The following is a 26,636-nucleotide window of genomic DNA, read 5'->3' on the forward strand; positions in this document are numbered from 1 at the left end:
CCATGAGTATCAGTCCAAGAATATATTTCTCCCTTGTTTCAGAAGTTTTCTTCTTTAATTTGTGAAATTTTAATTTTAAATAAAGATATAATATCTTTTACTGATATATGAAATTGTAATATAAATTTGTATGATTTCATTGTTATCCTCAGAAAATCAGGGATTATAGGCTTTTCCTTAAATGGTTTATTTTCTTCATATGTTTTTGATGATATGTAACAAGACAACTGAGAAATCATTTTTTTGAAAGGTCAGGCTTTCTCCAGAGTTCTATAACATTTCAAAAACTCCATAGAAGCACAAATTTAGCGTTAAAAGTCTCCCACCCCTTTTAAGGATAAGAAAACTGAGATCTGGAAAGGTTAAGTAAATTGCTTAAGATTACATGAGTAAAACTTGAATACAGGCCTCTATTTCCAAATCCACTACTTTCCTCATTAGATAGAATGAATCCCAGTGTGTTAGCAATGCAAATACTCTCTTTGTACTGTATAGAACACCCATTCTTCATGAGCCCTTGCATGGAGGACCTGAGTTTAAATCCAGCCTCAGACACTTTTTAATTATACAACTCTGGTAAGTCACTTAACTCTGATTGTCTTCCAAAAAATAAAACAAAAATAAAACACATAATCTAAGTTTTGCAAGCTCCATGATGGCAGGAAACATTTATTATCTAGATTTCTTATTGGTCACAGTATGCTCTACATGCTGGTTATGTAAGAAATGATCACTGAATTCAATAAATTGACTATATTCTATATGTATTTCTTTTTATCATTTCTTTTTCTGGATGCAGATAGTGTCTTTCTTCATTTGTCCTTTATAGTTAATTTGGGTATTTATAATAGTCCACATGACTTAGTCACTTAAAGTCTAAGTGACTTCTGAGATTTCTTTCTAGCTCTAGATATCCGGTCCTCTTGTAAACTTTCCTAATTGCAACTTAACTATTGCCAGTTTTCAACAAATTAGATTTTTTACTTCTGTACCTTGGCTTTTCTCAGCATTTTAGCTTTATGAAAGCTTGTCTTTTTCCACAGTAAGTTTTCTATCAGTCTCTACTCTGTTCTAGTTTTTCTCTTGGCTGATTTTCTTTCTAGTCTGAGCATCTTCAGCTCTTCCCTCAGTTTATATTGACCATGAATTTGCTTAGAATATTTTCTATTTCCTTTCCCAGTCATTAGTACAAAAAAGACTCACTGCTGACCTTTATATGAACTCTCTGCATAATTCACCCAAGTCTGGTGCAGTCCAGGTAATTTGTAATATTTCTGCTCCAGCCCACCAATTAGTTGTCATTCATTTTAATTATATCATTGTCTAAGCCCATTAATTTAATTTCTGTAATAGAATCTTGGGAGACATTGCATTGAACAGCTAACTAAAATTCAAAAGTATACTACTTTAACTCCATTTTCTAGTTTACATAAATATGTGACTGTTTTCCTAGCACATTTTATTTGTAAGTTTTGCTCTATCCCTTAATAGCCACTGACTCATCTTCTATTTTTACTCCATATCAATGATAAACATTTATAAGTTTATCAGGATATATTATGTTGAATCCAATACCTTCCTCAATGCCCCATCCATATAACTGCCAATAGAAAGAAATTTTGAAGAATTTTGAAAAAAAAATTTAAATAATTGAACAATTCAAATTTAAAAGAATTAAGAAAAAAAAGAGAAGCAAAATAGAGCACACTTTCAAATGATTTTCAGAAAGAGGTATGAAAAGATTCAAATTGGTAGCCCATATAAGACACGTTTAGCATTCTTATATAAATGGAAGCTCTGAACTACTGTATCATTGAGAAGATTGTTATCAGATACCAGATCAAGTATACTGTGGATACAAACCTTCCTTTGACACTGTCTAGCTGTGTGACTGCAGGCAACTCATTTAACCTTTCTCAATTTCATTTTCCTCATTTTTAAAATGAGGGACCATCAAAGATCCCTTCTAGCTCATTTTAAAAAGGCTTTATTTGTTTATTGTAAACTTAAATAGAAAATGGGAAATGAAAAAAAGGCATTGCTATGTGTACAGCAGAACATAAGAGAAGATTCAAAATAGAAAGAAATAAATTTCCTTTCAAGAAAGCCTATTTAATAAATAGGACACATTGTGTTAAGAACTGTCCATCTTTGCTTCCTTGTAGGTTTTCTTTTGCTCTCTGCTGTGCATTTTTAAACTTTATTCATTTTTCCCTTTCCCCTCAGATTACAATTAAATGGGAATATTTATATGTATGCATGTATATACATACATTTGTAAACTCGCAATCTAAACACACACAGACATATATGTGTACACATATATGCATACATCACATAAACATATATAGATATCAATAATCATACACACACATGTACATTTACATACATCTCTGGAAGACCATACTATGGTCATTTATCCTCTATTTCTCTGAAAGTAGATAACAACTTTCTTCATAAATCTAAGTCTTTCCATTTTTTTTCCCCTAACTCCACCAATGCTTATAACTTCCCACACTCCAGTGATATTCCAACCTTATACTATATAATTATTTTAAATTGTCTATAATAAGATTGATTAATATGGTTGGCATATAGTATAGTTTCCCTATTTTTCTCTTTTGAGTAAAGGTATTTTAACTTTTAACTTTGTCTGAGATCACAATTACTAATCCTGCTTTTTTTTTTTTTTACATAATAGATTCTATTCCTGATCTTTATTTTATGTTTGTGTATATCTCTGATTTCCTGTTCTTTCTAGCTTTTAACCCATAATCTTATAGTAATGAATGTTTTGGAGTCAAATTGAAAAATTCCTATGCTGATATTAAATAGTCAATGCTTGTACCTACCAAATTGAGCCAAAAAAAAAAAAAAAAAAACTCTGACTACAAGAAAATAAATATGATTCGATGATCAAAATGTGTTCTGTTTTGGCAGAAAAACAACACAAGTACTTGGAAGCTAAAGAACACGTTCATGCATTGCATATCTTTAAGGACAGAAGGCTGTATAGGAATAGAAATAAAATAATAATTTCTAGATTGTCTCAAGATGATGGCGAATTTACCTCACTTTACACAGTAAATATATTCTTAAAAGAGATTTAAGATATTTTTAATTTGTAATTCAAATATGTAATTCAAACCCATTGCCAAACTATGGCTGAAAAGTTTGCTATTTAATTGTCATTTTATCTTTGATCTAGAGGGAAGGAGAGACCCCTCATTTTATAAATGAGAAAACTAAGATTCAGGAAGGCCAAGGTCATGCAGGGATCAAATGTCAGAGGCAACTTTGGAATGCATGTGCTCATTCCAGAACTAATTATCTTTTTACTATATTGAGTGTATTCCTTCAAGAAATCATTTTGTAATGAAAACAGCTTATTTCATTTTCTCATGATGGTTTTTCTTCAAATAAGAGAATGCCAGAGCAACACTAATAATATTTTAAATGAGATGAAAGCATGAAGCAAGAAGAAAAAAATTGGTTGTCCCACAAACAGGTTCCAGAAGGAAGACAGGTATTATCTGGTGAATATTTTTATAAAGTTGAATATTATAGTACCAGACACAGGTAAACCAAGTAGACAATGTTTCGACAAATTATAGAAATTACTAGTTTTAGGATGTAATAACGTATTTAGTGTGAAGATTACTCCATCTGGACTTAGGAAAACCTGAATTTGAATCTAGTCTCATCACTTGCTCTGGGTAACTGAACCTTTATGATCCTCAATTTTTCATCTATAAAATGGGCATAATAAGAGTACCTATCTCACAAAGTGATTATAAGGATCAGGTAACTTCTTGTGAAAGCACTATAGAAATGTAACTTAAAACACCATGTAAAACATCACATAGCATTACTTTTATTGTTTTGTTTCAGTTATTCTATAGGAATCATAATACAGTTTATTCTCAACTATTTATTAATCATTCAAATGACAGTGGATTTTGGAAAATCTCCAAATTTTCAACCAGGAAATCATATTGCAACTCTTCATGAACAAATCTTTAAAAGGAAAAAAAGATTTTGCCCCAAAAGAATGAGGCAGAATGATTCCAATTCTACACAAGAACTAACATCCCAAAGGAAAGAGGTGGGGGGGGGGGGAATTCAAATATTTCTGTGAAGTAAAAACTTTATATTCACTTCAAAATTTCAAGAGAATTCATTTTATAAAGTTCACAAATAAGCCATTATATGCAGGTGTTGAAAAAAAAATTGATTTAAAATTTCCATGTGTCTGCAGATAAATATTATTCTTAGCCATGAAACTAGAAAAGGCTCAGTCCTAACAACCTAAGCTGTTTTCTGGCTTCTGTTCAAGTTTATCATTAGCATCTATAGTCTAAATAATTCAGTAAGACATTATTCATATCTCCTTGCCTCTCCCCAAAGTACCCATTCTCTATGTACTGTCTAATCCAGTAGCAATTAAGGGGAATTTAGCTTGTTTTCTTCCTTCCTGCTCTGAGATAGAGATCTCAGTCTCTGGTCAGGGGTACAGTGAGGGAATAGGAAAGGGTGTGGGAAGGAGGGGCAAAAGTCATGTTTATTAGATACCTAAATTTAGAAACCTATCTATCTAACGAATTAGAGACCATGTAGTCTTGGATTCAGATGCAAATTCTACTCTAATAATCCTAATGCAGAAAATCATGCCTGATACTTGATGCCTGCTTTCTCAATAGCACAGACCACTGAGATAAACCCAGAGAAATCAAGTTAAAATAGCTAGTTCAGCCTAGAAGGTGCCTTTGATACTTTCCTCTGCTGCTGCTAATCACAGGGGAAGAGTTTGCCAATGGTCATCAGCTGAGACTATCCCAGCAGGGTGAGGGCCAAGAGCAAGGGGCGTTGTTTAAATCTGGAAGACAAGGTGGAAGAACAATAACAGAGACAACATCAGCTTGATGAAAGCATGAGGTGGCTGTTAGGAAGCAGCTGGAGGCAGTTTGGACCTGCTGGCAGGGGCGCCTACGAATGGTTAACTAGTGAACCAAGTCTGCCACTTCTGGACACCCAGCTGCAGGTCTGTACTTAATGCCTTCACTCTGTGATGGGTCTGATTGCTTTGCCAATATTGCCTAGTTCTAATCTAGGGACTGCATTATGGTGATGACAGAAATGTTAATTTGCTAATGTTGGGTATGATAAAAATTGAAATTTTTCTAAATTTGTCTTAGAGGTATTCTAAAGTGTAAAAGAAAATAAAGCTTTAGGTTTTTTTTTTGTTTGTTTGTTTGTTTTGTCAAAAACTACTTTCTCTTAGGATTGTTCAATAATTTTCTCTCTTGGCACTTCTTGGCTAGTGATTAATTTGAGATTTCTAAGACTCAAAAAGAAAAGCAGTTTTTTTTTTATTTTCCTTGGTGATAGACAATAAGCTATTTTGTTTTCTACTTTACTAGGAAAGAGAATTTCTTTCCTTTGGATAGAAAAAGGAGCACACTGTAACTTGGAGTGGAAAAGTTCATTTCTGAAGACTCTTATTTTCAGATAAAGAATTCTTGCATTAGAATAGGCATTCTTAATCTGGGGTCCAGGAATCACCAATGTGTCCATGGATTTATTCATAACCTGAGAATTTTTAACATTTTGATAATTATATTTCAACATAATTGGTTTTCTTTGTAATTCCATGTATTTAAAAATTTTTAAACATTATTCTGAGGAAAGTTCTACAGTTTTCACCAGACTACTAAAGGGGACCATAATACAAAAAAAAAAAAAAAAAGTTAAGAATGCCTGAATTAGAAGGAGCAAAACAATAGAAAAAAAATAAAGATAACATTTTTGTTTGTTTTTAATGTCAATTTGAGAGATTTGGAATTAACTAATAGTAAAAAGGTTAGCCCAGTAGAGTTTAACTAACATCTTTGGGTAGCTTAATTTAATTTTTTAGGATTTAATTAGGAAAATGTACATAAAATAATATCCATTATTCAAAAAAGTTTTTGTATCAAAACAGAGCCCATGACAGCTACAGGACATTCAAGCAGCTATAAAGAAAAATACATGAATATGCCCATTACTGAGCATAAAAATTAAAGTAGAGAGTCATTGTAAATATTTTTAAATATAATGCAAGTTGATAAATTAAAATTTTAAAATATAAGGTAAGTTGATAAATTATTTTACATGAATTTCTTAAATTAACAAAATAAGGAGAAACTTGTCCCTAACTATTTGCCTCACAGCACTAGTTAGAGAAAGTAGAAGAATTATTTACATCACTAAATCTTTTGGCTCATCAGCATTTGAAGTTACTATTATGTGTGTGTTATAAAATTCTACAGTTCAGTTCATCATGTGTAAATATTAAAAAAAGAAATAGTACCAATCTTCCTGAGACTAGAGGCAAGTTCAACTTTCTATGAGTGTCTTTATATATATGTGTAACAGAATCCTTGAAGGGTAAGCATTTGGTACCTTTTATATCTATAATATAAGGGCCACTATGATTTTTCACATTAATAAATATCTTAAATATAATTATTTTTCATTACTAAGAATAGAGAATGAAATAATAAAGAGATATAGAATATGATCAATGTTTTTCTTTAAATCATAAATATTAAATCTAAAGTATTAGAATACCTTCTATATACTTTTAACAGATGTCACACATGGAGTGACATGATGCATTTTTAATGTTTTGGAGTGTTGAGTGAGGTGAGGTTAGGTCACCGACCACAGTAATATTTCCTGGATTCCCCATATTGACTTCTAATTTAAAAGAGTTGCAGATAATTTGTTCAAGGATCTCACCTTTTAACATAGCTTCTCTACTTGATTAATGTTGTGGTCCATGATTTTATAACATCTTTAGTCTAGAATTAATCACTTAATATAATAATTAGTTGATTTTGTAAGACAATCAGAAGAAAGTCAGGATCCATTTTTTAAACAATTCTAAATACCAAAGCCTTGGTAGGGTATAACTCTTGAAATGGATTTAAGAATGACATGTTGTAGTAACTTATTAATAATTCACTTATTGATAGGATATGATTTTTAGCAGTTATGAACAATTCAACAGATTTTTCTTCTTTTAGTGCTATAAATGAATTCTATACTTGTCTGGATTAGTTTTGGCATTGTTCTAGTCAGTGTAACTTTCTGAGATTTAAAGATGGTAAACAAGTGTTCAATATTTATTTGCTTTTATAAGGATCATCATTTAAATTTGTATTTTACCTAAATACCCATATATTACTTAAAAACTGTGAAACATTTGGAAGAAAAATAGAAAAAAAATCCTTGAATTTGCCTCAAAATGTCATTTATAAACTATTTTTTTAAATGGCTAAGCAAAAAACTGTTAATCCAGAATCTTGATCATGACAAAAGCACATTTTCCCTGACATCCACACGAAGAGAGAGAACTATACAGATCAAAACATATTACCTTCACTATTTTTTGTTGTTGTGTGCTTTGTTTTTCCTTGTGGTTTTTCTCTTTTGTTCTGATTTTTCTTTCACAACATAACTAATATGGAAATGTTTAAATTGATTGTACATGTATAACCTATATCAGAATTCTTGCTGTCTTGGGGAGGGAGGAGGAAAATGAGGGAGAAAGAAAAAAATTGAAACAAAATCTTATAAAAATGAATACTGAAAACTATTTTTACATATAAGTGAAAAAGTAAAATACTAATTTCTTTTAAAGTGCATTTTTTTCTATCTTGCAAAAATTAAGGAAAGAAAACAATGATTGAAATTTTACTTATGATGTTAAATTATGTAGTAAAAGATCTTAGCTTTTTCTTTTGACTCAGTTATGCTTACTTTAAAAATACACTTTAGTAGTTATTTGTATATGTGGTTCCATTTGCTTCTTTTTATGTAGAAATCAAAAGTTCATTATTACCTAATGATATTAAAATTAGATTTTTTTTTTTACTTTTAGGAAGGAAATTCATTTTTCTCTCACTACTAACTTGGTTTCTTATAAGTTTATCATAATTCTGGGAATGAAATATGATTCCTTGCCCAATAATACTTTTTTCACATACTATTGAATCAGTTACCTATGAATTTAGTTGTAGCCTTTCTTTAAAAACAATATCAAAAAACAAACTTATTACTATATGAATCATACCTACTAAATGGAAGCAACTAAGAATTTTTCTTCCATTTATTAGACTCTGAATTACATTTAAAAAAATTTACTAGTGGTAGGTGGACTTGTATGAATTGATACAGAATGAAGTAACTAGAACCAGGAAAACTATATGCTGAATGAGTATAATAATTATGTTATTATAATAACATAATTTTAGGAGCAAAATGAAGACAAAAGTCGAATATTTCTAAAGACAAATATTGACTTTTAAGAAGAGATGAGAAAATGTATCATCTTCTTTTCACTGGAGGTGTGTGTGTGTGTGTGTGTGTGTGTGTGTGTGTATGTATGTATGTATGTACACACTCTCTGGTGTTTATGTCCACTGGATTCACATAACTGATTTTCTTTGCCAAAAGAAAATTTTTTGCCAAAAACTTCCAGGCAAGGGTAATGACTGTGGTGAAAAACAAAAGGTATCAATTAAAATTTTAAGACAAAAGAGGGAAGGTGTAATTAAATCTAACTATGTAAAGCTCAAAGAGATTCAGAAATTAAATCTCTGGAGATGCTAAAAGCACCTACTTCACAGAATTGCTGTGAGGAATAAGCATTGGCAAATGCATTTGGCAAAAATGAAAACAATAGCAATGAACAGACTACTGACCCTGAGTCAGGAGGATCCAATTTCAAATCCATCCTCAGACATTTACTAGTTGTGTGACCCTAGGCAAGTCATTTAACTCTAGTTGCCAAGAAAGAAAAGGAGGAAAGACAAGAGGAAAGAAAGAAGGAAGGGAGGAAGGGAGGAAGGGAGAAAGAGGGAAAGGAAGGAAGAAAGGGAAGAAGAAAGGAAGGAAGGAAGGAAGGCTCTTAATATATATTGTTTTTATTTCACAATATCTTTTTTTTTCAGGAAAAAAAAATGAGCTACTTTTAAAATACAATTATTCAAAGCAAATTATATATACCATAGCACAAGCATACCAGAATCAGTGTTTGAGAATGTAGATTCATTTTGTATTGTGTACATTGAGTGGGTTGTGTGGAGATACCTTCAAACATTCTGAAGTTATCTCAGCACTACATTCCTGCATCCTGAGTTTTTGTATGAATTTATATCTGCAAAGCTTGTGAAATACTGAAGTCATTCATGCTTTATTAAAACACTTTGTTTTGTGAGTTCTGATGTCTTTGGTACATATGGACTAACCATGTTATTCATAAAAAAAAAAAAGCTATATAAGAAATAATGGCAAGAGATGAAGAAATAGATACTTGAATGTTTTTGGTTTTGCTTTTCTCTCTTATCTCCTCCAATTTTTGTTCCCTAAATCCAGAGCACACATAAGATAAGCTCTACCAAAGAAGACATTGAGCCATTCCTGTGCATCATTCTTCCAGCCACCATCCTGCTTTTCTTGGCATTTGTGCTACTTTTCCTGTATCATCGCTGTAAACACCCAAGACCCCAGGGGCAGATCTTCAGCATTGACCTTCCAGAACACATACCAGAGAGAGAAGTGACTGATTTCCTTTCAGTCTTACCTTGGAGCACTGAGCAGACCTTCCATTATTCAACCTTGCACCCGGAAGCTACTTTCCTCACAGTGTGCCTGCCACCCTCTTATGAGGAGGCCACTATGAAAACTCCTGAGGAAGAGGTCCAAAATAGGATTGCCCAAGGTCTAGTGCCTCTTTATGAAGAAGAGAGCACACGTAGGTTGAATGATAATAAATGACCTTGATCTGCAAATCCCTTGTATCAATAGCTAGCAACCTTTTAACTGGGAAGGATCCAAAAAAATTGGATCAGGGAAAAGGAGTATGCTAGTCCATGAAACAGGATATTCCTAGACTGAATGTAAGCACTAGAGATAAATTACAACTTTAAGAGTAAAGGCAAATTTATTTAATCCATGTATACTTTCTGTAACATTAATGAATATTTTTCTTATTTCATAAACATAAGTAAGATAAAATAAATAACACTTTCAATTCCCTACCCCAAGTGAGAAAAGTTCCATGAAGGTGAAAGAATTTAGCTGAAGTTGCCAAAGATCACTAGCTAATAAACACACCAAAGAATATTTACCCTACCCCTTAAGAAACTCTTGTGAATTTAACATAGAACAATTCTTGGAAACAGACATCAAAAATTGTTTTATATCTTTTACCAAAGTAAGGTCAGTGAATTTGGAATAGTTAGACAAAGGAAAATAAAGACCAGTTTCTTTGAGAATAACTGGTTAGATACAGCTTCACTTTTGTCCATTCTTAAAACAGACCAATGAATATGTGTATGTGTCTGTGTCTGTGTGTGTATGTACATATATATACATATACTCCCATAGATATGCATATATTTAAGTTTTATTCATGTTTTGTTTATATGTAACATATTTATAGTTTTTCATGAGAGGTCTCATAACAAAGAAAAATATTTAAATAGAATTAATAACACAGTGACTTCATCTGAAGGTGTAGTATTTCATAACTGTAGCACACACCCTCACTTTCTATTTAAATCTATTTTCTTTCCTTTATATCCCTATTTCATTGAAGGGAAAAAAAAGGGAAAAAAATGTCTTGAAACAAAAATGCATGGTTAAACAAAAATTCTCCCAATGGATGTACACAAATATACATCAATATATATCATATACGTTTACATGTGTCTATTGTACACATATCACATACACATTTTGTATATTTCTTCCTTATTCCAGTGATCTGGAAAAGATTTTGAAAGATGTCAAGAGTTAAGAATAATGGCTTTAAAGTGTCAGGGATATCTCACAATTTTAACAAGGAAATATTGAAAGTTTCTTCATCTAAAGGAACTTTTAGTGTTATTATATCTATATGTATATATTTCAAATATACTTTATATACTATATGTGACAAATAATACATTCTATGGGCTTATCAATTCTTTTAATGGGTTTTATCATTTTTTTCCTCAAGAAATAAGCCCACCATACTCAGCTATGTCCTATGTATGGACCTTTTCCTTTTCTTTTAACTTCTTTCTTAACTCATTACTCATTCCTACTCTCTGTAACTAGTACTTTACAAATTGACCTAATGCCAAAGCAGTTATGATAGTAGGCATAATTAGTCATGGGTATTAGGGTAGCCATTGGTTCATCCAATTCAACCAATCAGCTACCAAACATTTTGGAGATGTTGTAAAAGCACACTTTCTTATTATAAAATTTCTTTCACAAAAATTACAGTTATACAACTTAAGTGCTTGTTCATCTTAATATATTTCAAGGAAGCAAATGAATAGCAAACATTTATTTAGTGTTTACTATGTGTCAGACCCTGTGCTAAGTGCTTTACAATTATTATCTTCTTTGATCCTCAACACAATCCTGGGATGTAGGTACTATTATTATCCCCATTTTACAGATGAGACAAGCAGCAGTTAAGTGACTTACTTAGGCTAACACATATTAAGTATCTAAGGTCAAATTTGCACTCAGGTCTTCCAGATTCCAGGCCAGGCTCTCTGTGCACTATAGTGTCAACTAGCTGCCCCAGGCTCAGGACATAGAATCGGAATGATTAGCAAGTAAGAATGTTAGCAGCATTCTGTAATGAACAGAGCTCAGGCCATGGAGTCAAAAGGCTTAGATTTGAGATTAATACTTAACAAGATGCTTGCCTCAGAATCAAGTTACTTAGCATCTTTCAGTCTTAGATTTCTTTTCTCTAAAATGAGGATAATATTATTTATATTGCCTATCATAAAGTTGTTGTGAGTAAAATGTTTTATGAATTACAAAATGTTTTGTAAATATGAATTATTGTTTAAAAGTTTCAAATACAACTCACAGAATTTAGTCCTATGCTTCATGTTATGTATATTCATGAATATAAGATCAATATTTATATGATGCTGAAATTGAGTGGAAAGAACTGATTAAAAAAACTGCTTTCAGTCAGTAAAATATTAGTTTTGATTCCCATTTCTGAAGTGCTTATTGTATAAAAATCTATTTTCTCAAAAATAATATTCATTGTATGAAGCAGGATGTGTGTGTGTGTGTGTGTGTGTGTGTATTCCTGTTCCACAGGCACAGAATTGGATCCTGTGCCTTATATTATATTTAACACCATTATGCTGCACAAAACCATCCTTTGTCACTCTATTCATGGGAAACACATTCCAAATTTCAATGATTAATTAAGTAACATTTATAAATCCAAGCTTTCAGGATTTGGGAAGTACTTGTATAGTTTTGGTTAGCAACAAGTTGGCAAAAGCTTTTCTATCAAGGGCTCATAAGAAAAAAAATCAAATAAGAGAAAGCAACTTAACCTTGGTAATTTTAAAACAAAAAGTATAAAATATTTAAAAAGTATCAAAGTATAAAATACACATATAAAGAGACATTTAACAAAGAAAACATTTCACCTCTTCCTCACTCTCTCACACACCTGCCATTACAACAGCTAGATAGAAAGATGTAGCATGACATAGTAGAAATAGTGATGGGCATGGACTTAGAACAAACCTGGATTCAGTAGATTCTTACTAGTTCTGTCTCAATAAACAAATTGTTCAATTCCTCTTAGTCTCAGTTTTTACTTCTGAAAAATGGGCTAATAATATTCATCTCACAGGAAGGGTGTAAAAATAAAATGAGATAATGTATATAAAACTTAAAGTCCTAAGTAAATATCAGTTATTATTATTATCATCTATTCAAGATGTAATCTTTCAAGATAATGACAATAAATATGTTGAAAGAAAAGTGGCATTTTTGCAATTCCAATATTGTATAAGTATTGATTTTATCTCTATGTACTTACATCGTAGGATATAGGATGTTAAGCTAAAGTCCATATATGTATATCCATTGAGCCAAAGGTTCCCATTTGCTGGTATGAACATGGGAACATAACAGCACCATAATATAGAATAAACTTGAACTGACCTTTGAAGGAAAATAAAAATTCATAGAGGCAGATATGGAGGAAAAAGGCATTTCAGACCCAGGGAACTACTTGGTAAACTGCATGTATGTACTATATATATATATTCGTAACTCTCCTGGATTCTCTGGATTTTTCAGAGTTCTAGAAGTATCCCCGAAGGGGTTGGAGGCATCTCTTCTCTAATGCTATGGTATTATTTTCCTACTCCTATGTGATCCCTTCACAGTTAACTTCCTAGTCATTCACACACAAGCTCCATTAAACCAATTAACATCAATTTTTTTTTTACAGAGGGATATATGCTCAGAAGATAAAACTAGGAGTAGAAAAAATTTCCACTATGCAACACTCCTCTACATCAGTCTCTGGAGAGAGTGGACTCAGACATAATACAATTTCTAGATAGCACTGACTCCAAGTTCACATGTGAATGCAATTCTTCTGGGGAATAAGCACCTGTCTAAGCTATGGGTAGCCTGGGCCCTGAAGGTTTAAGCCTAAACACTGCTCCTCAGGGTATTGATAACTGGACTCTCTGCAAAACCTCGACTGGGTTATACTCCCAGACTTCAGATAACTCTTTTGCCTGACCTCTCAAGGCTTACAAAGTATAATCATCTCCAATCTGCTTCATGTAAAACAAAGCAAATACCAAGAGAAAGAATGGAGGCTCATATTCATAGGCTGAAGTCATTCTCCACAAAGTATTGAATCTTCTCTCATTCAACACTGTCAGGTAGGAAGAAACCACCCCAAAGAGAGCCAATTACTTCCTGGTGTACGTGCATTTTCATTCCATATCATCAAAACTTTGCAGAAGCAGGTTCCTCAACCACTTCCATGTGGATAATCACATTCCTGGCACTCAGCTCTTGTTCATAATGACTGGGCTCTGTGGCCAGTCATATGCTACAAATAGATATTTATGTATCATAAATATAAAATGTTATATGTTTGTGATTGCAAATATAGAAAATATTAACACAGATAAGTATGTGTTATATTTATGTATATACTAATACACTTATATTTTCTTATCAAGAAGATCTGAGTTCAAATTCTATCTTCAACAGATAGATTTTACTTGGGCAAGTTACTTGAACTTTCAGTGCCCAAGGCAAATCTCTAAAATTATAAATTTAGCTTAGTTGGAATCTGCATTAGTGAAAGGAGTTTCTATGCTGGAAAATCCCTGTACTTGAAAAAAATACATACATTTTTTGCTTTTTCAAAGATGTTGTCTGAATATAGCTATTAAGTTCAATACTCTATATTCTAACTACGTATCTTTTATTTACCATCTTGTGATAACAGATGTTGAAATGTTTTATTCTCTCTCTCTCTCTCTCTCACTATACATATATATATATATATATATATTTAATTTGAGGAAGATTGTGAAGTTTATAAATTTTACTGGACAGAAATATATGGACATTTAGTCCATATATTTTCAAAATTGATGTACTTTTATCAGTGATGGCTTTGAACATAATAAAAATTTCCCCTCTCTTAATAATTCTAGCAAATCTGTCAGTTCTATTTGAATTATTCTCTAAATCCAGCCATTTCATCTGCATTGTATATCAAGCTTGTTCCAGTTGAATTGCTTTCTAAAAGGAATGAAAAGAATCCATATTACATTTTTTTCCATTCAACTACTTTACCTGCATTTATCATCTACTATATTTCTTCTCTCAGTCATTTATATTGATATTTTCAAATTTTCTCATCATTTTCCATTTTGAATAGTTCAGCTCAGATTATTTTAGTTGCTTTCAGAGCTAAAATTTTCATTTTAATTCTCCTTATTTTTGTTGAATAATTTTAAAATTCCCTTAAATTATTTGAATATGTGCCATATATTTTACCATGTTTTCAGGCTTTCTTACATTGTCACTGATGTTACTTCTGATGATAATTTACTCTACCTTTTTAATGATGTATTTCTCCTAACTTATTTTGCTCCAAATTTTTTTAAATTGCATTAGAACTCATTATGGGTTTGCTCATTGTATTTTTAAAATAAATTAAATTTTAAATTTTTTACCATTGATTTTTTTTTTTACTGTTTTCATTTTTAGTAATGAGTATTATAAGAAGTCAGACTCCCTTGTTATATCCTATCATTCAGTCATCTTCCCAGAAATTAAGAAAAATATATATTTTAAATTACATTAGATTCAATAAAGAATTAGCACAACAGTTTCTAAGGTTCTTGGAAAAACCCAGAAGTTCCTCCTAAGTCTTTTCTCCTCTAAATAAGCATGGTTTAACTCAGCATTCAGGATAATTTTAAAACTTGTTTTCATTCAATGTTATTATTTTTCTTTCATTAAGAGCATTACAAAAGTACTGTTTTGTACTTTTTATTGCAAGTGTACATTATTTCAGCTACATTACAAATTAAATATATTTTATGTTATACTCCAAATTTAATTATAATGATACAGCACTGTTTCTGAGGTAAATGTATCTTGTTTATATATATATATTTTAAAACTTTAAGCAAACCCAAATTGGAAGCTATTTGTGTGAACATGAAAGCTAAAGGCACTCCTTCTAAAGTAGCACAAATGCCAATCTCTAAAATAATAATAATAATAATAAGCAACAGAGGAATAATAGGTTTGGAAAAATCTTAGAGAAGATCTAGTAAAAACCCTTTATTATGCAGGCAAGTTCAATAGGCATTTGGCACATGCCCAGTTCACCTAAAATAGAGCCAATCACATGGAAGGAGGCACAGCTAGGTGATGTAATGTATAGAGTGCAGGACCAGAAGTTGGGAAGACTCATCTCCTTGAGTTCAAATCTGACCTCAGACAATTATCTCCGTTCTTCATCTGCAAAATGAATTGGAAAAGGAAATGGTGAACGACTAATATCTTTGCCAAGAAAACTCTGTATCAGGTCATCAAGAGTCAGATACCACTGAAGTGACTGAATAACAGCATAGAAGGAAATGCTCTGTTAAACCATGTTATACAAATACAAACACACAAAAACACACAAACCCATACAAAAACTCAGGTCAATAGAAGTTAATTGATTGGCTACATTGTACATCTAGTTAGCAACAGAATCAAGGCTAGGTTTCATGTAAGCCCTGGCTCTCTCTACTCTTTAGTACAGTCTTTTCCACCCCACTACACTGTTGTTCTCAGGAAAGAAGGAAAAACATAGGAGAACAAGACTTTGATTTATATAGCTTTGAGTTTAGGAGGGTGAAAGGCAGAAGGGGATAGAGTACATGACTGACTTAAGTAAATAAAGCAGAGAAGAAAATTGTGAAAGGGGTTTCTTTGGATTTGTTAAAAAAAAAAAAACAACCTAGAATCTAAATTTGTAAAGAGAAATTTAGAGAAATTAGAAGAAATTGAAGAAAAACAAAAGCTCAATTAAGCTTATGAGGGAGAAAGAAATCTTAAACTTAAGGAGGAAAAGGATTAAAGAAAAGGATTTGAGTAAGAATTGAACCCAAGTATGCTAAGGTCATCAGTAAAGCAATGTAAGGAAGAAAAGGAAGGCAAAACAAGTACATGGAATAAGATATTAATATTAATCTAATGACAGAAGAGAAAGTTGGATGTAATTTTCAACTCACTGAAAGGAATAAGAAAAAATAAGAAGTGAGTAAAAGTACAGTGATGATAAAAGGATATAATATTTTTTGGTAGATCTGGGAATTAATCTAATCATTCTGAAACACAATTTGGAATTCTTTTTTGGGGAGGAAGAGACAATATGTATTCTTTCAACTAGATAACCTAGTTATATGCAGAACAAACTGCATATAGCTAAATCAGAAAGAAATTAGGGTTATGTGTCTATGTGTCTGTCTATGTGTCTGTGTGTGTACCCCCCCACAAAGTATGAGTTTGCATGTATGTAAAATATATATTCCTTTATATACACAAGTATATAAAATATGCATATTTTATACGCACATGGAAATTACGTATATTTTACACATATATGAGAAAATATACATTGTTCTTGTTTGTCCTTCACACATATCATATTTTTATATACATTTTATATATCCATACATGTTATGATCCAGAACTTGAAACAAGGTGTTAACTCAATGGAATTGATAGAAACAATGCTTATTACTTAAGTTTACACCTTTGAGAGATTCACACATTAGCTCACACATTAGAGTTCACAAGTCGGGAGATTCACGAAGTCACACCTCCTATAATCCCACTCTCTCAGAGAAGGAGTCAACCTTTGGGTTCACACCTTTAAGAGATCACATATATGAAGCTCTTAGAGCTTCAGTCAGTCAGTCAGGAGTTAATTGTAGAGGTTGAAAGCCAGAAGTCAGTCAGCTGAAGAGATTGACAAGCTAGAGACTGAAGTCAGGCAGAACTGGGGATTTGGAAGAGGAGAGGTTGAGGCTGGCAGAGGCAGAAGCAAAGGACTAGCAACAAGAGCTCTCGGAACCAAAGAAAACTAACCGGACTATTTTGGAAAAGATAATAAAAGACTGGATTTTAACTCCTGGCTGTATTTGAGGTGATTATTACTCTGAACCGAAACTAAGGCTGCCTCCAGAAACCTCCCCGAGAAACCTGCTTCCCAGAGAACCATCATATTTTTTGAAAAGAAAAGAACATCATACATACATACATAAAATATATGTATATATACACACATATTCAAAGCAGCCCTTCTTTTAGTAGCATAGTTTTGAAACAAAGTAGTTCTCCACTGGTTAAACAATATACAGAATGTCTAAAACAAGCACAATAGAACCAAACTGAACACTGTACTTATGGCTCCTGTCATTGGAATAGTAGAATATTATACAAATTATTCTTGTTTTAGTCTAACCTTTTAAAAAATTACCAGTAGGTGGCAATACCTGGCAAGATTTGGAGGTTCAAGGTGGAAGTGAAAAGAAAACGTACTTTCTCCTGTAGCCACTACTTTTGCAATTTGACACATGACCACTTCTTTCAAACTACAGGGTTCTTCTTTCAGTGGATGCTCCACTGGGCAAGCTAAAGGAAAAAAAAAAAATTGGGAGAAAGTGATTGTGGCTCACACATATTTAGCCCTCTCTCCACACTACCTTAGTTACTGTTTAATTTTAGCTTCATAAACAGAAGACAAACCTCAGATCTAGTTTAAATTCTGCTTTTAGAAGATTTATCAAAAGCTACTCAAAGTTCATAGAATTCTCTATCATAGCTCAGAGTTCCCAAATTAGGATATAAACAAATAAATGAAACACTTTTAGATATTTTAGACAGATGAGGTTCAAACCTCTGCCCAATGTAGTTTTGTGAACCACAAGCCATTCATTGACCTTCTCCAATTCTATTCTCCTATCAACAAATAATAATAAATCTATATCACATAGAAAATATGACTTGTGATGATTTTCTCACAAATAGAAATTGAGGACATTTTAATGATATGGAATAATTTAGAAGTAAATCTCTTATCATCTCCAAGGGGGGAGATGGAGTTAACGCACTCCATTTTGAAAAATTTTGAAAATATGAGAATGAAAATTGTCAGCATCTTTAGTCTGTTGCAACCATGTTCCTTACTCATGGGTTTGAATAGTCAGAGCAGAGATCAGAGTTTGTATCTCTGCCATGACTACAAATGCCTGCTATTTATATATAAAATACAGTTTGCTTTCTTGGATAGGAGGGTTGAAGTGCTCAAAGAGATAGTTTTCCATACTTCAGACTGACAGAGACAATGCAGTATCCTCTTGGACTCCCCTCCCCCCACCATGAAGTTCTTCAGTGTAAAAGTTAGACAAGAAATCTAAAGAATGAAAGAGGAATCATGATTTGAATTAAGAGTTTGAAAGGTAGAAGACCATCATATCAAGGAAAGAAGGAAGAAAACACAATAAATTCTTGAAGCATAGAAAGAAATTTGAAGTATTTTTATGAAGAGGGGGAAGCTAAATGCTTTGAGGAAGAAGCAGCTGTTGATTCTCCAGGAATGGTGTCATGGACTGACAGGTGCTTTTAAATGGGAGAAAATACTTCAAAGGTCAGAGAAAGAATGCTGATGGTTGGTGATTTTATGTAAGAAAAATCAAATCAGCTATCATCAGTCAAATTGAATACAAAAATAAAGAGTTCTGTGTATACCACATAATAGAACAATCTCCTAAGTCATCAAATTGGATGCCTATTGCTGATTTCTGGTAATTCATATAGGTACAAATGATATTGCTCAAAGGTATTGTTGAAAAGTTAAAAATCTTGGGAAATTGCACTGCTGTCCATGGATACAGGTAACATTTTTGTTATGGCTATCCACTGAAATTTTAAAAATATATATAGAAGAAAAAAACCTGATTTCAGAGATGAATAATTAAGACAGTGTGGGAATAGTAGGTGAATACCTAGATAGAAAGATGGTATCTGAGAACAGGACATGGATTTCAGAATAACATAAGCATGAAAGGTTCCTGGCCAGAGGTAGAGTTCACCAAATAAAACTTAGGAAGAGTGTATTTGACTAGCATCTTGGATATTTAATGAAATGAACCCTAAACTATAAGGGATGGGGGAAAAGAGAAAATTGCCTAAGAATAATCCCTATAATAGATTCTGGAACTGCAAAGACAAAAATAGAAATTTCTGCTATTAGGGAGCTTATATTCTACAGGAGAAATACACATTTAGATATATAAGTATATGTAAAATACTGGCTTCACATGATCATAAGACAATAGACAAGACATTTTCTTTGATTCCTATACTTCTCAAACATCTTTAAAACTGAAATTAGTTGCCAAAAATAAAACAATTGCAGTTGTCTACATGGTCTACGATACCCAGAATCCAAAAGAAAGTTTAAAAAAAAAAAGAAACCTGGAAACTAAAGTTCACTGATCCTGATCTCACTCAGCATCTCTCCCCCATCTACCATACTGCTGGCAGTGAGACTATACTAATAGACTCAAGGACATGATATAGGTTTGTATCAATAAACATCCTTGTACTCCAGTGTCCTATTTTCTCTTTAGTGCTATAAAGTCACAGCTCCAGACTGTAGAAGGAGGGGAAGGGAGAGAGAGAGAAAAGAAGGGATGAGAAAGGGAGAGAGTAAGAGAGAAAGAAAGGAAGAAGAGAAAGGAGAAAGGGAGAGGGGTGAAAGAATATGTATATAAAAATCAAAAAGTAACATGGGAGCCAGTGTGTTTGAGAGAGGGAGGGAAGCTTTTAAATGCTAAAATATTACTCAATTACTGAAGGTAATTAAGAGTCACTGGACTTTATTGAACAAAAGAATGATGTGATCAAACCTATGCTTTAAGAATGATCACTTTGGCAATTGTGCGAAATATGCATTAAAGGAGGGAGAACCTTGAGGCCTGGAGAAAAATATTGCAATAGTCCAAGGAAAAGATGATGAGATGATGAGAACTTGAACTTGTGAGTGAAGAAAGGTATGGTTATGAGAAATATTGTGATAAATAAATTAATCAATCATGGATGGGATATGTAGTAAGGAATGAGGAGAAAAAGAGTCAAAAATGTCTCCAAGATCGTAAATCTGCAAATTAGGAAGAGAGGTAAGAGATACTGAACTCTATTTTGGATAAATTGAGTTTAAGATATATATGGCATAGTTACTGGTGATAGGAGACTAGAGCTCAGGAAAGGTTAAGACTATATATATATAATTGTGGGAGGTTGCTGAGTTTAGGAGGTAGAGGGAGAACGCAGAAGTGAAAATGGGGAGCAAGGAGTAATTCAATTCCTCAGTACCTCAATCAGTAAGCTGAAGGGAATAGGTGATGGTGCAGCCAATATTGGCAAAAGTGGCTAGGGAACTTGTATCATTAGAGAAAAGCCAGATTTCAGCAACAGTTAGAAAATGGAAGCACTGGGAGAGTAAAATATTTAGGATGAATGAAATAAGGATGTTTAGTCTAGATAAGATGAGGTAGAGAGGTGAGGTGGGAGAAGGGGAATAGACAGCTATCTTGAAATGCTGCCATGTACAAGGGGGATTGTTTGCCCTAAAGGGCAGAACTAGGGGATAGATGTGTGCAAGTTTCAAGAGACAAATTTAACAATGTCATCATTAAAACCCAGGCCATTAAATGAATGCTGGATGACAACTTTTTCTTTGATGGGATATTGATGTTATACAATATTATACATAAATTCTATGCATTTCTGAGTTTCTAAACTTTTTCTGTGTTGTTTACTGACCTTCATGTATTATTTGTGACTTTTGCAAAACTTACCCCAAATTCCATTTAATTTCTTATGCTGAACTACAATATATTGAAACTGCAGTGGGGAAAATCAGAATCTGTATTGTAAAGGCCACTCTATCCTATCATGTTCCTAATTTAGGTTCAATCCTCACTGGACTCCTTACTCTCTCTCATCCATCGTCTTCAACCTACTACCAATTTCAATTTTGCAACATCTCTTAAATATGTCCCCCTTTTCCCTCAGGACACTGCTACTACCCTAACCACCTTATCACCTTATCACCTCATGTTTATATTACAATAATAACCTATAGGTGGGATCACCTTTCTCAAGTCTTTCTCTACTCCAATCTGTCCTCCATTCAGTCACTAAAGATTTTCTTAAAGCTCTGGTATGATCACATCCCTCTCCTACTTGATAAACTCAGCTATTAATTAAAGTTGTCCTAGTGTGCAAGTCTGACCATGTATGTTAACTTTCTTCCTACTCAATAATTCAACTGGCTTCCAGGATCAAATACAAAATATTCTGTTTGGCATGCAATACCCTTCATAACCTTGCCTCCTCCTACCTTTCCAGCCTTTCTACATTCTACTCTCCTATATGTACTCTTCAATCCAGTGACATTCATCAACAAGACCCTCCATCTCTTGGCTATGGGAATGTTGTCTGGCTGTCCCTCATGTCTAGAATGTTTTTTCTCTCCATTCTCCCTCTGACTTCTCTGGCTTCCTCTAAATCCCAACTAAAATCCCATCTACTCAGAAAACTTTCTCCAATCCCTCTAATTTCCAGCACCTTCCTTCAATTATTTCCTATTTACTATTCATGTACCATAATATAACATATATATGTAAATGTGTATATATGTGTGTGTGTGTGTGTGTGTGTACACACACACATATATAAGTTTGAATTGTTGCCTCTCCCATTAGAATGAATGTTGAAGGCAGGGGCTGTCTTTCGCCTTTTTTTGTATTATAGCAGCTGCACATAGTAGGTGTTTAATAAATATTTTTGATTAATTATTACGTATTAGATACTATGCTAAGTGCATTATATCTCACTTGGTCCTCTCTGTTTCCTCTCATTTGTGAAAGTAAGGTGATAATAATGATAGTAAAACTACCTCTCAGAATTATGGCAATTAAGAGAATATATTAAAAAATACTTGGAAAACTTATTACCCTATAAAACATCTTAACATTTAACCAGCTTTTATTTGTTTAAGAAAGTTTTGAAAACCTTAAATGACCATTTAAGAGGCATTTTATAGATTTTTAACAGGCTCTGTGGGCATTATAGGTATAGAATAGGTATCACTATAACTTACCTCAGGTCCTTTCTTCCACACTTTTCTACCTCTGCAGTACAATAAAATTACTTTCTCGATATTGTAATGCCACTTGAACTGACAGCTATGGCTGCTAAAGAAAAAAAGAGTTTTTAAAAATATATATTCTCTTCCCTCTTCTGACCCTGACACTACTCTGGGGAAGATTTATAACCTCTTCTCTGAATTATTTAAAAAAATATTTTTAAGAGAAAAAAATGGGCTAAAATACTTTTTTTAAACTGAAAAATAAAGACTGCATTCTTTATTTTACTCTTTAAAATACTGAATAAAGTTCTCCACTTTGAGTCAGGCAAACCTAGGTTTAAAAGTTCTGCTTTAGATACTTATTAGATGTGTAACCCTTGGCTAATCATTTGACCCTTCTGAGCCCCAACTTCCCCACCTGAAAAGTGAGAATAATAGGAACTGTCTTACAGGATGACATGAAGGCCAAATAAAACAAGATTTATAAAGTGTTTTTGCAAACCTTTAAACTCTACATAAATATGAACTATTTTTATATTAAATAATAAAGATCATAGATGTAGAGCTAAAGGACCTCAAAGGACATCTAATCTAGGGTTTCTTAAACTTTCCCACTTATGACCCCTTTTCCCCCAAGAATTTGTTACATAACCCTGGCTATGCAGATATATAAAATAGTTATACAAATCAAACATTTACTGATTTTAAAAATCACAATTTTGTGACCCCCACATTCGGTTATGCAACTCTATATGGGGTCACAAACCCAATTTAAGAAGCTAGGATTCTATTCCAATACACTCATTTTTATAAATGAGGACAAGGCACAGCAAATCTAAGTGTTTTGTCCCAAGTAACAGAGCAGTCAGTAAACATCAAAGGTGGGTCTAGATCATAGGTCCTCTAACTTAAAAGCAATGCACTTTCCATTCTGCCAAACTGCCTCACCTAAGGACATTAAATAAAGTAAAATCTATCTCTGTATACTAATAGCATTAAGACTGCTTCCAGGAAACTCTTAATCTATTTAAAACTATATTATCTGGGAGTAGGGTAATGGGAAAAGGAGAAAATATGTAGGCTAGCTATTAATTTAGGCACAATAATTGATATTCATTTGGTACTTTAAGGCTCACAATAATCCTTTGAGGCAGGTAGTTCAAGTATTATCTTCATTTTACAGATAAAGAAACTGAGGTTAGGAGAAGTTAAATCACTTTCTCTGCATTACATAGTTTATAAGTGTCTCAGGCTAAAGACTTTCTCACTACCATTCCAATGTTCTATTCATCATTTATTAAATCCTCTCAGGAGTGAAATTTTGAAACAGTAATTTCTGTGTCTCAGGAGGCCACTTTAATTTGGGGATGAAATGGAGAGTCGAGGTAACTATAGGTCAAGGTAAGAATATACATTTCATCCAGTGTTTCTTGGTATACCATAAAACACATTTAGATCATTAAGATGGTACCCAAACCAGAGAATTCCTAGAGAATATGGTTTAGTAAACAAACATAGCTTTTGACAATACGGTCTCTTCTCTAAATCTCAAGACCTGTCCTTTCCTCTTTCAGATCTCTACCTATGGCCATATCCTGGAGAGGAGATTGAATTTATCCCTACGTTCACTTGGCTGCTTTGTGCAAGTACCCAAAAACATAGAATGAGAGAGCCAACGTCCTCATACTTTCTTATCTGCTCCTTTCTTTTTCCCACCCAATGACTAAACATACTGCTTCCTTTTGTGTTAAGGCCTAAAGTCACATTTTTACAAATTTCAAGATATGAAAGGGTAAACAGCAAGGGCTACTTTTTCTGCTTTGTATCGATCAGGTTTGTTATGAAATCTGGCTCTACAAACTTGGTCATCCAGTTGGCCGGTGAGGTCACCCACAGACATTTGATCAGGTCCTAGAGGAAAATATTAATTGCTAGCTTTTAGCTTTGTCATTTTGATCACCATCACCATACCTTATGCTAAGTACAATTTCCCCAGGAGGAAAAAAAGAAAAAGAAAAAAGATGAAAGAATCACAACTCCAATTGATTCTAAAGAGGAAAAGATGAGGCAGAAAAAACAAAACAAAACAAATATTTAACATCAAAAAATGGCTTGATGCATTGTCTGTAGTGCCCACTGTGGAGGTAGGGAAATTTGAATTGGGTGTCACAATTGACCTCCTGACAGTGAAATTCGGCAAGGCCGAATTCCTTGCCCAAGAAACTTTCTGATATTATAAATTACAGTCACTGATGTGCATTGGTGGAGTGAAATTCCAACCGGGGAGTTTCCCATATGGATGAAGATCATAAGAACATAATTCTAGGCATAAGTATGCATAACACATTTCATTAGGGGTGTGTTCCTAGGAATTTTGAAAAGAACATTTTTTTCAAGTTTATTTGACTTTTCATATCTCCATTTGAGGTTTTCTGGGCAAAGATAGTGGAATGTATTGCCATTTCTTTCTCTAGTGCAGTTTACAGATGAAGAAACTGAGGCAGAGTTCAGTGACTTGTCCAGAGTCACACAAGTGTCTGAGGTCAGATTTGAACTCAGGAAGGTAAGTGTTCCTGACTCCAGGTTCCACTGCACCACACAGCCACCATATTTATTGAATTCTTAATGATAAAGAATATTGTTTTTGCTCCTCACGCTAAAGAAATTAAATTTTAATTTATAAAAAAATAAAGTTAAAATACAAAAATTAATTTTTTTTTTTTTTTTTACATCAGGCACATCAGATGACCACAGGTATGGATGGAATTAGAGCTGAAAGTTATGTAGCCGGAACTCCCTCATTTTACAGAAGAAAAAACTGTAGGGTTGCAAAAAAAAAAAAAAAAAAAAAAAACCTTAAAAATTGCAACTTGCTCAAGGTTACAGATAATAAGTGGCAGAAGTTGCCACTTCTTTTAACTCAGATCCCATGACACCAAGTACACCATGCACACTTTCCAGGACACCACGATGTAGGTTGAGGCCAGAATAAGAATGAAAAGCGCATTTATGGGGATAATTTCATTAATATAGGGGAAGTTTCTCTACCAATAGTAGGTCTGTTCCTTCTCTGAAACTTAAAGTCTTACATTAAGGGATCTTAAGCTGGAGTCTGGGAACTTTAAATACATACATATAACTATATGTCTATGCATTTGTGTGTATATTTATATGCACGCTCATGTGTGACTTTAACATAATTGTTTTCCATGGCAATCCTATGTATTTTATTTTATGAATTTAAAGATATCACCTTGAGAAGGTCTTAGATTTAACCAGATGGCCAAAGGATCTATAACACAAAAACGATTCAAAACTCCTTTTTTAATGTTAAACTTAGTCACTAAGAGGTTAAGTAACTTGGACAGGATGACATAGCTACTAAGAGTTAGAGGAAATGTTAAACTCAGATTTTAAATTCAGATCTCCCCCGTTTTAAGGTGAGCTCTCTCCCTCCTATTCATGCTGCATCTTTGAACTCATATTTTAAATGTAAATGAATAAAAGCTCTGTTTAAAGTAGATAGAAGAGGTTGTTCCAGGTCACATTCTAGATGATAAATGGAAACTCACATTTCTATTGGCTTTAAAATTTCAAGAAGCTTCTCTAATCATTCCTTGATAATGGTAGGGGAAAAAAAGCTAAACCTGCAAAACCGGCCTGCAGTTTTTCCGGATAGGCTACACTCTCGCCTCCTTTGAGGGACCAGGCTCTGTTCCAGCTGCAGTGGGGGAAAGGAGAAGAGAGCTGGGGTCTGCCCTGGTTCCCAGTACATACAGCTGCTGCCCTAGCAGAGAGCGAGTGTGGGCCGTAGAAGAAGGATGAGTGGCGGCGCCTCCTCCCCCAATCCCCGAGCTAGGACTTCAAACACAGCTCTGGGACTAGCTACCTGGGCGGTCACCTGAACATCGGAGAGGGAGGATTGGGTAAAGGCTCAGCTGGCAGTGCGCTTCGAAGGCGCCCCGTCTGCTGATCCGTGGTATTAGCTCGTCCTCCAGGTCCCAGCCGGGCCAGACTGTAGGGCTAGAACTGTCCCAAGCGCGCTAAGGGGGTGGATCGTGGGGACCCT

At 33.4% G+C, this 26,636-nt stretch overlaps 1 protein-coding gene and 1 long non-coding RNA gene across 2 annotated transcripts; one reads left to right on the top strand and one right to left on the bottom strand.

Annotated features, from left to right (window-relative positions):
- Positions 1 to 4,705: 4,705 nt before the first annotated feature.
- On the top strand, positions 4,706 to 10,292 carry SMIM28 (small integral membrane protein 28). The gene is made up of 2 exons (XM_051993538.1): positions 4,706 to 5,041; positions 9,421 to 10,292. The coding sequence occupies exons 1-2, from the start codon at positions 4,931 to 4,933 to the stop codon at positions 9,820 to 9,822; spliced, it is 513 nt and encodes a 170-aa protein (XP_051849498.1). The 5' UTR covers positions 4,706 to 4,930; the 3' UTR covers positions 9,823 to 10,292.
- A 5,405-nt stretch (positions 10,293 to 15,697) lies between these two features.
- Positions 15,698 to 26,574, bottom strand: LOC127562258 (uncharacterized). The gene is made up of 4 exons (XR_007953643.1): positions 26,457 to 26,574; positions 22,580 to 22,673; positions 17,904 to 18,042; positions 15,698 to 15,876 (listed from the first exon to the last, which is right to left on the bottom strand). It is a non-coding gene; the product is annotated as an uncharacterized LOC127562258 (long non-coding RNA).
- Between the last annotated feature and the right edge of the window lie 62 nt (positions 26,575 to 26,636).

Source organism: Antechinus flavipes, chromosome 4, assembly GCF_016432865.1.
Source record: "Antechinus flavipes isolate AdamAnt ecotype Samford, QLD, Australia chromosome 4, AdamAnt_v2, whole genome shotgun sequence".
NCBI lineage: Eukaryota > Metazoa > Chordata > Mammalia > Dasyuromorphia > Dasyuridae > Antechinus > Antechinus flavipes.

Excerpts from the sequence above, each read along its gene's own strand:
- SMIM28 (XM_051993538.1), top strand. The coding sequence starts at position 4,931 with ATGAGGTGGCTGTTAGGAAGCAGCTGGAGGCAGTTTGGACCTGCTGGC. Across the intron at positions 5,042-9,420 it reads TTCTGGACACCCAGCTGCAG|AGCACACATAAGATAAGCTC; the intron begins GTCTGTACTTAA and ends CCCTAAATCCAG.